Raw genomic sequence first — 16,050 nt, forward strand, 5'->3', positions numbered from 1 at the left:
TCTTGTTACCTGGAGAGTTATTACTGACATCGTTTTATTGCTGGATAAACTGAGGCCTGAGCAAAGGTCTTGACTAAGGTTATGATGCAGAAAACCTGTGCCCTGATCCTAGAAGGCTGGTGTCCTTGGGTTTGCATTTAATTCTTTGCCTGCTATTGTGTGTTACTTTCTTTATTAAGAACCTTGCTTTTGAATGGCAGGCCCTAAGGAGGATCTGGTTTCTCCCACTGCAGGGACAGGGTAAGCATCTGAAGTACCTTCCTAAATGTCGATGAGACTGTGTATGGATGTCCCACTAATGCATATGACCGGGTGACAAGAATATGTCATTCATTCCTTTTCTTATTTAAACATCTGTATAATTTGTCATCTTTCCAAAGTCTTTATTGCTTTTGTAATCAGAGGAACAATAAAAACATGACATTGAAAACAAAAGAAGTAGATGCTGAAAAACACCCATTATGCTACTAAACTGGTGTTTAAAATAAGAAAAAGGGCCAGTGGGGCCGGTGAGGAGGAACGACATGTACCTTCTCCAGAAGCGGTGTGGAATAATGGAGTTGGAATTTCTCATCTCGTTAGCTGGGAAGAGGAGGAGAGAAGAAAGGAAGGAACTAGAATAAAATAGTGGCCTGACCATGCATTTACAGGAGCATGAGGTAGATGGGTTTGGTATCCTGTCAGAGAAAAGGGACTCTAGTGCTGACTTTAAAATAAGGTTGTAAAACTCCGTTTTGTGGTAGATCTCACCCAAACCTTCCAGAGCTTCTGCTTCTGGTCCTGTGCTCCCTTGTGTATTTTCTCTTTCCCCTTCCACACATTCAGCCAAGGGACACTTTCTGAGCACCTGCTCTGAGCCATGCATTGTGCTGGCAATTTACCTCCACTAGCTTCCTCTCCCTACCTCCTTGTACTCAACCCTTCTCGGTGTTTTAAAAATGAATTACAGTAGTCTCGCTTTATCCACGGTTTCGCTTTCCGTGGTTTCAGTTACCTGCGGTCACCTGTGGTCAGGAAATGACGCTACACATCCCAGTGCCTGCGTCATCCACCTCGCTGCCGCTCATTGCATAGGCGCTGTATCATCTCACATCCTCACAAGAAGGGTGAGCACACTAAGATATTTTGAGAGAGAGACCACATTCACATAACTTTTATTCCAGCATATTGTTATAATTGTTCTATTTTATTATTAGTTCTTATTGTTAATCTCTTACTGTGCCTAATTTATAAATTAAACTTTATCATAGGCCTTTATGTATAGGAAACAACATAGTATCCATAGGGTTCAGTACTATCTGTGGTTTCAGGCATCCACTGGGGGTCTTGGAATGTATCCCCCGTGGATAAAAGGGGACTACGGTAACACCATCATATCACTCCTTGAAGCTTCTGTTTTTTCCTGACATTCATTTTTGGTGCCAGGCTACTTGATAAACCATCATTCCTTGATCCCTTCTGCAGATATTTACCACCACGTGTGCTGCACTGTGCTCGCATGCACGGGTGAGCCGGGGGGCGTGGCGCCTGCTTGCTAGATCTTACATTCTGGTGAGGGAGAAGGCTCTGCCTTGGATTCCTCTCCTCTGTTTTGTCAGTGCTTATGTGCTTCTCGCTCTCTTGCAGGCTTCCGCTCCTTCCACTACACTAAGACTCCAAGGCCCTAGAGACTTAGTCCTCTGCTGGTGTTTTCCAGAACTAATTTTCCTTGATCTCTTCGCAGCAGCTGACACCGCAGCCTGCCGCCTCTGGGATCTGCCCCAACTTTGGCCTCTCTGACATCGCGTTCTCCCTTCAGTTTGCCACGATTTCCTACCTTGGCTCTCTCTTCTTCTCTCAGAACATGGTCTTCCGTAACAACCCGCTCCTCCCCGTCCCAGATGCAACCAGCATCTCCCGGTGGCGACTCCTAAATCTAAGCTGCCAACCTCAGCCTCCTCCCTGAGTGCAAGCCTCACATTTCTTGCCCACCTTCATCTCCCCGACCTGCGTGTCCCTCTGGCGTCTTGATTAAGCAGGACTCACCACCTCCCTCTCCTCCGCCCTCCCAGGCTTCCTCCTCTCCCGGACCACGTCCCCTGCATCTTCGTTCCTGATGTCTCCTCAGTGCTCCAGTTCTGTTGCATTTTGTCTCCCCCATGTCCCTGGCACAGGTTTCTTATATTTGCAGTCTTCTAGGTCTCTGACTACTTCACTGGCTCCCTAGTGGGTGTCTCTGCCTCTGGTCTCTCTTCCCTTCACTTGTCTTAAGAATTGCCATGAGATAAACCACCCCAAAGCACAGCTCTGACCCTGTCCACTCCTTACTCAGAAATCCTCAGTGGTTCCCACTGCTCCCCAAAGAGAGTGCAGCGAGCTGGACAGGCTCCCCTCACCTTGCTCCACCCTACCTGTCAGCTGGGCCTCTCTTTCCCTTTCTGTACCCGATTCGTCAGCCTGACTGCCCCATCCGTCACTCCCACACTCTCCTCTCACTTTCCTGCTTCCATTCCTTTGCCTTGCTGCTTTTTTCTCAGTACTCTCTTCTCGTTGTTTTAGCTGTTTCCTGCTCCTCTTTTAAAGTGTGGCTCAAATGTATTATTTTCCGTGAAAGTCTGTAATTCCTTTCTAGGCTAAGTCGTCTTTCCTTCCTTTGAATTTCCATAAAGGTTTATGGGTGTTCCTGTATGAAAGTCCGTGGTGGTGTTATTTGTAATGCTGTCATATTTTTCATTGTAGACTGTAGACTCCTTGAGGGCAGGGCAGTCTGGCACCCTCCAGCCATCTCAGGCCCCTGGGCCAGCTGTTAGAACATTGTTTAATAAATGTCCATTGGAGGGATGACTTAAGAGTCCATTGGGTTGTTTCTTGGAATTGCCACAGTTTAAAGTCTAGACCTGGGGTTGGCAAACTGTAGCCTGCAGGACTCTGGCCTACTGCCTGTGTTTGTGAATAAAGTTTTATTACAACACAACCAGGCAGCAGCCTGTACATTCTGCAACTCAGTGGCCCGGGAAATCTAAAGTAGTTACTCACTGACATTTTACAGAAGAAGTTTGTCTACCCTTGGCCTATACCATAGTCCAGACCTCCGAAGGTTAAGGTTACGGTATCAGCTATGGAAGGAAGTGAAGGAAACAATGTTTGCTTAAACTCTTAACCTCTTGCTTTGGCTGTCTGACATATCTGTGTGGCACTGGGATTTTTTTTTTATTACTCCATTTATAGTGAAGCACAGTTAATTTTGTTGGGAGAATCCTGCAGACAGCCAAATTAACTAGATTTGATCTCTTCATTTCTTGACTTTAGGAAAAGAATTCCTGGGTAGAAGTTAGACGGTCAGGCTTGACATATTAGAATGACCTCTAAAATGTTTTTGGTATTCTCGATAAAAATAGTCATCAAGAGTGTCCCAGCTGTGCCACCAGTTACGCCAGCCGTGGAACACCCCCCCCCCCCCCGCCTTCTGGCTGCAGGAGAAGCAGCGTGCTCCGGCGCCTTGTTCTGCAGCTCTGCACATCTTGAGGAGGAAGGGGATGCGTTGCTGAGGTTTAGAGGTGATGTTTGGTGGGCCTGCACATTCATCCCGTGTTCTCTCTCTTTCTAGAGGCACGCATGGTCATCCAGGATATTCCTGCTGTCACCAGCAGAGGGCACGTGGAGAACACACCTGACCTGGTTTCGGACCCCACCTACTACAGCGGCTTCTACCAGCCGTCTCTGTTCCCTTACTACAACAATCTGTACAACTACCCGCAGTACTCTGTGGCCTTGGCTGCTGACGCCTCTTCTGGGGATGTGGGAAGCCCCCTCGGGGGATCCCCCATGAAGAACAGCCTTCGGAGCCTCCCAGCACCGTATGTGCCTGGTCAGACAGGAAACCAGTGGCAGGTAAATGTTACCCAGAGAGTGAACTGGATATGTGAAAACCACACACACACACCCCCACGCGCACGTGCATGCCCAACTCAGCACACGTGTGCATATTATGCAAAATGTGTAAGAAATTTTCACTCTACCCATAACGTCACTTAACCCCAGAGATTGGGTGCAAGGAATTGTAAAGAAGTGTGCATATATTTGTTTGTGTCTTCAAATTTTACTTTTTTCATTTTTTCAATGACATTTTGCATAAATACCCAGTTGGCCAGAGTTGGATTCACAGTGGCTTCCTGTGCAAGGCCCCACCTCCTCTAGTCTTGCCCACACTTTCTTTGAGCAGCTTGGAAAGTGCTGGGTGCAGACCCTTCTGGGTGACAGTAATCTTAGTGATGAACTTGCACCCTGAGGGGGAGAGGGGTTATAGGTTGTAGGTTTGCATGGAAGAATGGTAAAAAAGAATAGGTTGCTGCTGTGCTGGGCCAGCTGTTTTTAGCTGGGAATAGAGGTCAGTCTTTTATACACTAAGTAAGTATTTTTAAAATAGTGTACAATCAAGAGCTTTTGGGGGTAAAACAAAGCATTTTGCATTATCAAGGAAGGAGCGTTTATCTAGAGCTCTTCTGCTTCCTCCGTTTTAACATTTCCATCTTGCCAGTGTATTAGTAGCAGATTCAAAGCACTGAGAGCACTCAGGGGCTGGGTTCTCTGCACTCCTGAGCACTTAGATCCAACCCCTCCCATCCCCCTCCAGCCGTGCGATGTCGCGATGCTGCGAGAACTTGGTCTCATTTTAGGATGCATCTGCCGTGCTCAGGCTTTCTCAGCTGGGCTTTGATTCCAACACAATGCCATGTATATATTTGGGGAGTTTAGGGCAAGTTGCCTACTTTAAAAAAATGTGAGTTGAAATTTTCCTGGGAGCAGTTCTATTCCATTTTGTCTCTGCACTTTTTTTTAGGTGCAGGGGCCTTGTTAATATTCAAGTCACCCCACTTTTTGGATTCTCTCGCTCTACCCTCAGGGATTTGACTTCTTGGGTGTGTTAAAATGTCAGTTTTCATCCCCTGGGCCACACATTTTCCTAAGTTTTCCATATATTTCATTTTTAGAATCATACTTTTACAAAAAGGCACTGAAAGCTTGTTGGTGTTAGGATTGAGAAGTATATGCATAAAAAAGAAGTACAATGATTTATGGATCTTCAAGCTGGACCCCTTCAGGCCTTTCAAAGTGCCAGTTGGGTATGACTTGGGGCAGGTTTTAGGTTGATTTCTATTAGAGACCTCCCCTCTCTGAAAAGAGAAAGAAGTATCTTGTTCTAAAAAACCCAGCTCATCCCGCAGATTCCCAAGATCCGGGGACTACCATTGGAGTGTCCTGGTTTTCTGGATACTTCCAGGCTTTTAAGGATAAAGTAGGGAGGGTCTGTGAACCTGTTGGCTTCTGAGATAAAAGATGAGAAAGAAAAATCTAAATGTTTTTCTGAAAGAAAGACAGCTCGAGATCAGCTTTACAGGAGAGTCAGAGATCTCCTATATTAATTAACCCTCCCACTTTGTCAGAATCTCTCAGATGGCATATGATGCCTGACACACTGTTTGTTCTTACTCTACCTGGAAAACCTGGGAAGGGTATGGCAGAGGTCTTGGATTTCCTTGGAGGTCCCTCACCAAAGTCCACTTTCTCGGCCGCTGGGAAGAGGTGGACTCTTGGGCAGCAAGGTTGCCCAGTCTTAGAGAGCTGCCTCCATTGCTGAGCACAAGGAGAGAGTCCCCTGAGGGCAAGTTCTGGTGCTCCTGCCAGCAAGCATGGAAGGAAAAGTCTTGCCTAAACTTTCTTAGTCCTGTGGGGGGGCGAGCAGTTTCGACGCTGTCAGTGCCTTCTCTAGAACCACCACTTAATAGACTGGAGAGAGGTGTCCCTGGTTAGAGGCCCAAGGGAGACACCGAGGCATCATTTACATATGTGTTTGTTTTCCTGGAGGCCTGAGCTTAAGCCTTATTTCCTAGCCGGTCACCGTTGGTAATATATTCTCATGTAACAAATGATTTTGCAGAAATAGATCCTTCTCTGCCACTGTGGTTGATGCCCATTCCCCTTAGTTAGAAATAACATCCATTCTGATAGCTATCGTTTGTTGAGCAATGAATCCTCCCCCACAGCCCTAGGAGGCAGATGGTATTGTGTCCTTTTTACAAAAAGTGAGGACATTGAGACTGACTTAGCCGCGGTCACACAGCCACCAAATGGGCGAGCTGGAGTTTGAATCTGAATCTGTCTGGCTCCAAAGTGTGTTTCTCAGCACTGTCTGGTTATCTCTGGGTCTGCAACTAACTCAGGGCTACGGAAACTGCCACCCAGGAGCCCTGGCTTTTGTGAGCTGAGACCTCTGAGGAGAGCGGAGACTGTCTCTGAGGTGACCCTTACCTGCAAGATCCATTAAGTACAAACACTGAGGCCCTCATCAGTTCCTTGGGGCTTAGAGTTTCTCCCTAAGTCCTTTGCTTTTCACTGGTGATCTTCTTGGAATTCTTCTGATTTCCTTTCCTCCCTTGTGGAGGTGAGAAGTAAGTAGAAACTTCTAGAACAGTGCTGAGGCGTGGTTACTTCAGATGGCTGAGAGTGCAGCCTCCAGTGCTTTCCTGAAATGTGCAGCCTCAACCATTAGTGTTTAAAATATGCTGAATTCCTTGCTCTTTGGGAGTTGCTTTTGGAATCTGCGTACTAGTTTTCTGTGCATGGGATTATCAGTACAGCACTTGTAGGCACACCTGCAGTGTGTGTGGAACGTAGAAAATTATCTGAACAATTGCAGGGAGGGGGCTTCATCATATGGCCTCTCTCTGTCCCTTCTTAGTCTGACATTTTACGAGTCTGTGGATTAATCTTGTAACCAAATGTGAACACAAGCTTGACTTACAACCTTGTAGTCATGCCCACAAAAATTAGTTCTATTGGAAATAAACTCTTTCATTAAAAATACAAGAGCCAGGGGCTGGCCGGGTGCCACAACAGTTAAGTTTGCGCACTCTACTTCAGCTGCCCGGGGTTCGCCGGTTCAGATCCTGGGCACGGACCTCTGCACTGCTTATCAAGCCATGCTGAGGCAGGCGTCCCACATATAAAATAGAGGAAAGTGGGCACAGATGTTAGCTCAGGGCCAGTCTTCCTAAGCAAAAAGAGGAGGTTTGGCAGCAGATGTTAGCTGAGGGCTAATCTTCCTTAAAAACAAAACAAAACAAAAACAAGAGCCAACATGGATTTAAGCCATCAGTTTGTAAAATGACAGATGAAAATCAGTGCAGTGATGATTAGAGCTGAGATAGGTTCTTACAGAGCTCTAGGTCCTCTGCATCCTGCTTCAGAGAAAACTGAGGTGTGGAGCTGAAAGGATTTGCTCGGCGCCCACAGCTAGTTAATGCCGGAGCCTGGACTAGAAACCAGGCCTGTTGATTTAAAGGAACAATGCGGGTTGCTGTGAGGACCATGGATTCTGGCGCTTGAAGATCCGTTTTCAATTCTAACTTGGCGATTTAACTGTTCATGTAGGCTTGAGCAAAATACTTAACCCTGTGAATCTCAGTTTTCTTATCTGTAAAGTGGCATAGGACCACCTTCATAGGATTCTGGCATGGATACCTAAGGCGGTGTGATAACTGATGTGAGATGATGAGTGTATGTGCAAGTTTCTCTGTACACCAAGAACTCTTATGCCAATGTTAACTGCAATGAATTTATTGCATTAACCATTATTTTCACTTGCCTCTGCTCTTTTTTTAATCTATTTAATTTTCAGCCTTTTGTTCTTAATGAATTTTAGTTAGCTACCTCAGATCCCCTTTGTAACAAGATAGGGTATACGTAATGCACATTTTAGTTAATATTAAAAGACCGTGACACGTGAATATGGACCGAATAGGATGTGTGTGGAAGAATTTTTATCAGAGTTGGAGAAGAATTTGATCCAATGGCAACAGAACTGATTGCGTTCCTGCTCGTGGTGGTTTTGGGCTTGGTCTGAAGTGTCTCATGATATGGTTGACCACTTATGATCGTGCACCTCCCTGGAATGCATTCATTTATTAAGTAAACGTGACTGGAGGTCCTGCTATGTGCTAGGGATCTACCACTGAACCAGACAGACAAAAATGCAAAAAACGGTTCCTTGGGGAAGGCTCCTATTATCTCGTGCAAAATGAGAATTGATCAGGAGATAGAAAACTGAAAGTGTAGACAAGGGTTATACTGATTATACTGGATAGTTATAGAGAAGTATTAGTTAAATAGTAAGCACTTACAAATAATCCTTATAAGCAATGTTGAAGGGAGAGAACTGGACAGCTCGCTTGTTAACCAGTTGCTGGGCAGAGGTGCAGAGAACAGCGATCTGGGATGGGATCTCCCCAGACCTTGCTTTTTTGCTGTTTCTGGAAGGTGCCCTGGCTCTGGTCTTTGGCCAGTGCCTTGCCCCCTCCTGGTGGAAGCTTCCAGCAGAAGGCTGGGTGGGCGCCCTCCCTTGGTTGTTGCCATGCCTGTCTCCTTTGTGGAAGGTGTCCCACATCTGCCCCTGGAGAGCACTGTGCTAGTCTCTCCTGACTGCATCTTCCCTTGGTCTGACCCCGCCTTAACCCGAGGGGCCTGAGTGTTAGGCAGCATCTCCTCCATCTGCTTTCTTGACTCTCTGTTGCTAAGACCCAGCTTCCCTCCTGACTCTTCACTGGAGCGAGTGACCCTCTGATACCCTGTCCTCCTTCCTTGCTGCTTTGTGTGTCAGTGTGTGTTGGTGGGAGCCGCGTGAAATGTTATTCAGCAGAGAGCTCCTTTCTGATTCCTAGAAAAAAATCGACTCTAGTGGAGATCTTCATAATTTTTTAAAGCTAGACTTCTTAGAGATTAATAGGGGCTGAATTATTTGCAAAGAGAAACACAACCATTGACTTTTTACTGTAGACTCGAAACTTCTTGCAAGTCTCCTTATAAAATCCAGCAAGCACTTACTAAGTGCTAAACCTATAAAATAAATTTGTAAAAAATTGAGCAGTCTAGTAGGTGAACATTCCAGAATCCCAAGGCTCTTTCGTGTTAATGCCCTGCATGCCGGCAGCTGCTTTAATCGCTTTTGGTCTGTCTCCAGCCTCTGGAGATTTGTGGCCCAATCAGAGGTTCCTGTCCTGTTGTGAAACAGGAATAACATTTGTGACACTGGAACAAACTCACGATGAATGGCTGGTTCCACTGACCAGCAGCTCAATTTCACTTCTGCATTTAATTGCCTGCAAAAGCTGTTTATTGCCTTGTGCACTCCTCCACGGCAACATTATCTCTTAAATAAACATGTTGTACCAGGTTGACAAGGGAGAGGTGCATATCAAGTGAGCAGAAATAAATATGGGAGGACTCTGAGCTGTACCTGGGATCTCCTTTCCGCCCCTGGAGCAGACGCCCTCGATAGCTTTTCAGAAGCTTGTGCCACCAGATGCGCAGACTCACATGCCCACCACAGTTAGGGTGTGGTCGCAATGGCAGCAGGGCTGGTTGCCTTCCTTCTCGTGGTGATTTTGGGCTTGATCTGAAGTGTCTCATGGTATGGTTGCCCACTTATGATCATGCACCTCCCTGGAATGCATTCATTTATTAAGTAAACATGACTGGAGGTCCTACTATGTGCTAGGGATCTACCACTGAACCAGACAGACAAAAACGTGAAACACGCTTCTTAGGGGAAGGCTCCTGCTATCTCATGCAAAATGGGAAGGGAAATTGGGCATCATCTGGGAAGCTCTGGGTTTGAAACAGAGATACGGGCAGGAAGGAAACCAGGTTCTGGCATCTGGGCCTTGGCGCACAGAGAAAGGCGCCCCCTCTTGAGCATTTCTGGGATGGCCTGCAACACCTTTGCCAGCTGAGGGCCAGAGGGCCAGCCAGGGCACTTCCCAAAGCCGCCGCCTCCTGACTGCCTGCCTGGCCTGCCCGCTGATGTTCTCAGTCCTATGGTGAGCAGCCTGACGGGGGCCCTTGTATTCACACACCCTCCTCTTTTTATTAGCATGGCTTAGCATCAGAACAACCTGTTAGCTAAGAGGATGTTGAGAAGAAGGGACTTCTCCAGCATGTGCTGTGTGGGAGCAGCTGTATCCCTCCACACCTGTGCTCTGGTGGCCCCCCAGGAGGGTCCAGCCGTAGGGATGGTGGGTATAAAGCCAAGGCTTAATTCTGCCTCCTCTTCTCAGGGAGGCAGTTATAATTAATAGTCATTATTTTAAGATATTCCTAAATTTAAAAGACGTTGGCAAGAAGATAGTAGAATGCAAACTCCACTTCAGTTTTTAAGATGAAATAGGGGACTTCAGATAAATTTCTGTGCTCCCCTCAGACCACCGAGCTGTACTGTCAGGGCCCCCAGGATTAGGTGCATCTGGCCGCCTCAGCCTCCTGGGTAGTTCTGGGCTGAGAACGTTGAAGTGACTTGCCTGAGGACCACAGCTGCTAAAGGAAAGCCAGGCCCCGAACCCGGGCCACCTCAGCCTTGGTCAGGTGCTCTCTCTACAGACAATCTTGTGGTCCCCTAGGCTGCCAGTCCCGTCACCCATGTCATCAACAGGTTAAACTAACCCTGGCTCCCCTTTTTAGAGCAGACGGGTTATTGGTCACTCTCTGTTGGTGGACAGACACTGACTGGCTTTTTCCTCTGGAAAGACACATTGGCCAAGTTTGCAAGCAGATACAAGAGGAATTTATAAGACATATTCAGTTTAAAAGACTTAAAATAATTTCTTTGCTCAGAAAAAGGGAATTAAAATAGATATGGTATTTGCCTTGGGCTATTAGGGCTAACAATGATAATTTGGTTCCTTAAAGGGGAATTATACAGACCTAAATTTCTGTTGATGACTGAAAGGGGTATGCTCCTTCTGTTGCCATGATGGGGTGTATTTATTTTGTATCTGGCCACTTTTGTGAACCGTTTAATCCTAATAATTTTATAGTTGCTCATTTTGGGGTTTCTAGGTTAGTCATTTCATAGAAAAATATTAATACTGACATTTTTCTTCCCCCTGAATACCTCCAGTTCTAATTTATGTTTTTAGTGGGTTATTCAGGTTAGATCCCAGTAGAGGATGCTGGTTGTCCTCTTGTTCTTTATTTTACTGGGAATGTGTCTAGGAGTTCACTGTCATCTGTGCAAGATGTTACCTGTGCTAGTTTACAGAGAAATGAGGGGAATAAGGACAGGTGGGTTTTCCTTAAAGCTAAATTATTCCATTCAAAAAATTGTTTTTATTGAGATTGTAGCCTTCTCACTTTTTTTCCTTTAAATAAAATGATGATCCTATTAGAGGGCAGGATTTCTTTTTTCATAAATGCCCTTACTCAGCAATATAAAAAGTTGGCGACACTATTTGTGTCTCCCCACCCTTTAAAAAAAAACTTGACTAGTCTGAAGTCTGGAAACCACCGCACCCATCCTTGTGTCACCATGACAACAGCACAGTTCTCCAGGGTCCTGAGGATGCTGCTTTTAGCAGGTGTGTCGACTTCACTCTTAGCTTGACTCCTTGGGGCAGAGTGCTTTGGTCTTTCCCTTCCTTTTTTTTTTTTTTTGAGGAAGATTAGCCCTGAGCTATCATCTGCTGCCAATCCTCCTCTTTTTGCTGATGAAGACTGGCCCTGAGCTAACATCCGTGCCCATCTTCCTCTACTTTATGTGTGAGACTCCTGCCTCAGCATGGCTTGCCAAGTGGTGCCAGGTCCACACCTGGGATCCGAACTGGCAAACCCTGGGCTGCTGAAGCGGAACGTGCGCACTTAACCACTGTGCCACCTGGCCGGCCCTTCCCTTCCTTTTTATCGCAGCTCTGTAAACGCTCTCGTGCTAGCCCAGCAATTTGTGGGCCTCCTTCTCATGTACCCCAAGTGGGTCCCTCCTTCTGGTACAGCGGGGACACAGGGATTGGCCCTGCCGGGTCAGAAGGCCAGTCTTGGAGACTCTTGTGTTTAAAGAAATGTGAAAGTCACTCTAGACCACTGGAAGTTTAAAGCCAGTGAAGTGTGAGGCTTCCCCGAGGTTGGGGGTCACATTGCCTCTGCTATGAACTTTCCCTTCAGTGGCTTGTCAAGTCTTAGCCACATCTGTAATTTTCTCTTCAGAAACATAATTCCTCATTAGCTTCTTCTCTTTTAAGGAGAAATAATAAACCCAGTTCTCCTGGGCCTTCACAACCTACTCAGCCTTGCAGGGAGAAAGCTTCTGTTTGCCAGGAGACGCTGGGAGGGGCAGCAGTAGGTCTCCAGCCACCTGTCACACCCTCTGGAGCTGTGCAGCCCGGATGAATGCCATCCAGTTCTCTGTTTCTAAACTACCTCCTTATTTACATGCACTTTCACAAAGGAATTGCTATTTTATCTCATTCTAGATGATTACGAGTGATGATCACGACAGCCGTCATCTGATTTTTATTACACCTTTTCTGGAAGGAATTGCTGTTCTGTTTCACACATGATGAAAGTTTAATGACTTGCGTGCTGTTGATCCTGCAGCAAGGGCAGTGGTTTGTAGGACTCGGTACCTGCTGTGACCGTATTCCTGGTGGCTCTTGGTCTGGTACCAGAGAGGAGGGAGGTGGTCGGCATTTTAAAGGCTGAACTCAGACAGATGGTGAGAGGTGGGGCTGGGGAATGTTTCTTCGCTACAGCAGTGCGCCGTAGAGTCCTTTTTGCCGAGTGTTTTAGTTGAAAATGTGTGGATTACAGAAGAGAGTGGAACTTGCCTCTGGAAACGCAGGTGCTGGGAAAGGCAGCCCTGATTCTGAGAGAAGATGGAGGGGAGGGGGCCAGGCCCTGGACATCCTAAGGGATTGTCTTCTCAGCCTGGTGAAGCCGTCCAGTAACATCCCAGGAAATCCAGATAGAGTGTAACCTCAGATTCTTAGAACTCTTTGGGAGACTCCAGTAAATGCTGGGCCGTCCTGTGGGTTCATTTCCATTCTTCCATGAGTTTAGTGTGATCTGAACTGAGTTGGAAAGCTCTGGAAAGGGCTAGTGTGCTCCAGGGACTGCTCCACAATTCAGTTGGAGGCAGAAAGAAATACGTCATCAGTCTTTTGGGAGATTGTTACACAGCCTGATCCCTGCCACAGCAGCATCAGGTTAGTAAATAATACGGTCATTTGGGGATTCTGTATCGGCTTGCAAATTAGATAATTAGATTACAGCTTTGGAAAACGTTCGGGTTTGATTTGGTTGGACTGGTGGCCAAAATCTTATCTATTTATGTTTGCCCTCTTAGCTTGCTGTTTTTCCTCGGTGGATAAGAATATGATATAAAATTAGTTGCTTTTCAGAATAAGTACGTGGATGAGTGTTTCTCACATTTCTTGGGAGTCCTATTTCTCTGGCTTGTTAGGTGTCTGTCCCTCATTAGTTGAATAAAGACTAAAATCAAGGGAATGCATGACAGGCTGATTTGTCCTATGTTTTAAAAACTATATGACATATGAATATGATAGTAGAAAAATAAAAAGAATAGGGTTACAAGAAAATCTCCAGCGTATTACAGAGTGAATGTAGGAAACCCCTTCACTCATTCATTATCATTGATTTATCGAGTGCCACTCTGGGCCCAGGACTGTGCCAGACTATCCAGACTCTCACGTCCCAGCTCACAGTGGAACGGATGAGAAAGAATTACAGGACATGCGTAATTCTAATTCTCTAATCAGTGTTGTGATCAGTCTGGAGATTTCCCAGGGAGGTTGGTGATGCCTGTGGAAAGGTGGGCCCTGTGCAGTGGCATGCCAAGGGGTGGGACAAGGTGGGGCAAGGACAAATATTCTATCATAATTTAGAATTGCTGCTGTATGGTGATGAAAGCAGATGGGCTTAGGGATCATCCCAGTGGTCGCATGGTTGGGTTTGTGTGCTCCACTTTGGCGGCTGGGGGTTTGTGGGGTTGGTTCCTGGGTGTGGACCTACACACTCCTCATCAAGCCATGCTGTGGTGGCATCCCACCTACAAAATAAGGGAAGATTGGCACAGATGTTAGCTCAGGGACAATCTTCCTCAAGCGAAAAGATTGGCGGTAGGGCCAATCTTCCTCACCAAAAATAAAAATAAAAACAATAAAGGCAGATTGGTTTAGTAAGTTTTATTATTTTTAGAACTTCTCTACAAAGAGTGACCCCCCCCCCCTTATGGCCTGCACCCAGGATGGGTTGCTCTCAGCACCCCCTCCTTGGTATATGCTGATCCTGTGAGCATCACCCTTGAGGTAGGTGCACAGCGTCCTGGGAGGGGGCTTTATACGAAGATTGAGAAACAAGGACAAAGGGATTATCTCCTCATTTTATTTTTCACACCCTCTTTCATCACAGTTCATCTCACAGACATTCTTTTTGGCAAATCCCAGTTGTTATTAGCCAATACGGGGAGAAGGAAGGCAGACATAGTAATTTCATGTCTTAAGTAATGGTAGAAAAGCAAAAACTGTTAAAGACCCTTTTCTCTCTCTGTGTTAGATAGCGTCACTGTAGGATCTTGAGTTTGTTTTTCAACTTTTTAAGGTTGAAAAGTAGGAAAATTTCAGAGAATGGATTTTTCTTTCAAATAGCAAACAAAACATATACTTACGATAATTTTTAAAGTATGCCGTGGGCAGGTTTTCCTGTCTCCCTCTTTGTTACTGGATTCCTGATGTACCCGTGATAGGGCTCGGAGGTATTTGGTAACAAACCCAAAAGAAGGGTCCTCGAGTGTGGCCACCACCCTCCCACTGATGCTCCCACAGCAGGAGGCCCCATGAGGAGAAGGGGAGGATGCGACAGGACAGTTACTGAACAGCCTTATGGGGCTGGGCCTGTTATGTCTCATATTCTGCTTCACCCTTAAGCACAGCCGTGTCAGGGGTTGGGAGCCCCTCTGTGGGTGAGGAAGCTGAGGCTCAGGGAGACGAAATAACCTGCCGGTATCACACAGCCGGTAAGTGGGGGAGCTGGAGTTTGGACCTGGGTGTGCCTGACTGCTGAGGGCATGTTCATTGCCAGTGGATCTCTGCCTTCTTTATAGGGCAGCGCAAAGTTCTTGGTTTTCCTTGTATGAGGCCTTGAGAAGTGTTATATAAGATTTTCTTGTATCTTATGGCAGATGTAAGATTTTATAAGACATAACATATCTTATGTAATGTTTTCAGAGACTTGACATGTTAGAGAGAGTGGAGGAGAGTCCTGTGTCTTGATGGCATTAACCAAATTTAAGGCACTACACATATGGCTCTCAAGTGTGGTCCCAGACACACACACACACACACACACACACTCGCACTTCTGTGTATGTTAGAGAAACAGATTTGGGGTCATTCTTGTGTCGTTTTGGTTACTTAGAGGTGGACTCTCTCCATCATGGTTTCGAAGTGGGAAGGGCCCTTCCGTGCCACTAACCCACCGTGAGTTAGATGTGCCCATCTGCGGGCACCAGCCTGCCTTCAGATTTTCATACCAGTGCGTGTAAAGTATGTGAGTGTGTGTGCTTACACTTAGAAGGTGGCCCCAGACAGTCTCACCTTGCCCTCCCAGCAGTCTGTCATGTTCAGTACTCATAAGATACCCTTCACACTGCTGATTGATGCTAAAAGTATCCTAATGTTTCTGACAGCTCATGTGTGACATGAATATAACCCATATTTCTTAGAGCGGCTGATCCAAGTGGCTTATTTCCCGATAGTGCTGATAGAGCCATCTCTCTTGGCGTCACAGCCATTCAGATTCTGATGGTAGCATATTGTTTGTGGGTCACTAGTTTTGTCTCCACCAGTAGGTTGGGACAGAGTAGCAAAGGTTAATTAAGTTTGTCCATCAAGATGGGAACAGATATGGATCCCTCGGATAGTTCCGTCCAAAAATCAAAGTTCCTGCATGTGTGGTTACAAGCATCTTTTCTTCTCATTTTCAGAGTCTCCAGAAAAAAAAAAAGTTTCTTATTTGATCTTGAAGCAGTGAAAATGTAAAGAGTAGTCAAAAGCCAAAGGCAGTGAATAGGTCTTTATATAAGCAGGTATCTTAATTTAAAATAGAAGCTTCTGAGACTGAATTGCTTTGAATCCTGCCTTCTCTGCTTAATCCCTTTGTGAGCAGAACTAAGTTATTCCGTCTCTTTGAGCAGTTTCTTCCTATGTTAACGATGATTACGTTATGAGG

At 46.0% G+C, this 16,050-nt stretch overlaps 1 protein-coding gene across 2 annotated transcripts in view; it reads left to right on the forward strand.

Annotated features, from left to right (window-relative positions):
• Positions 1–16,050, forward strand: part of DMRT1 (doublesex and mab-3 related transcription factor 1) — a 102,497-nt gene that overhangs the window by 35,917 nt on the left and 50,530 nt on the right. For both annotated transcript variants that reach the window (XM_070589686.1, XM_070589685.1), the window contains exon 3: positions 3,587–3,870. In XM_070589686.1, coding sequence (XP_070445787.1) covers positions 3,587–3,870 — 284 coding nt within the window. The remainder of the gene's footprint in view (positions 1–3,586; positions 3,871–16,050) is intronic.

Source organism: Equus przewalskii, chromosome 22 (assembly GCF_037783145.1).
Source record: "Equus przewalskii isolate Varuska chromosome 22, EquPr2, whole genome shotgun sequence".
In the NCBI taxonomy this organism is placed as follows: Eukaryota; Metazoa; Chordata; class Mammalia; order Perissodactyla; family Equidae; genus Equus; species Equus przewalskii.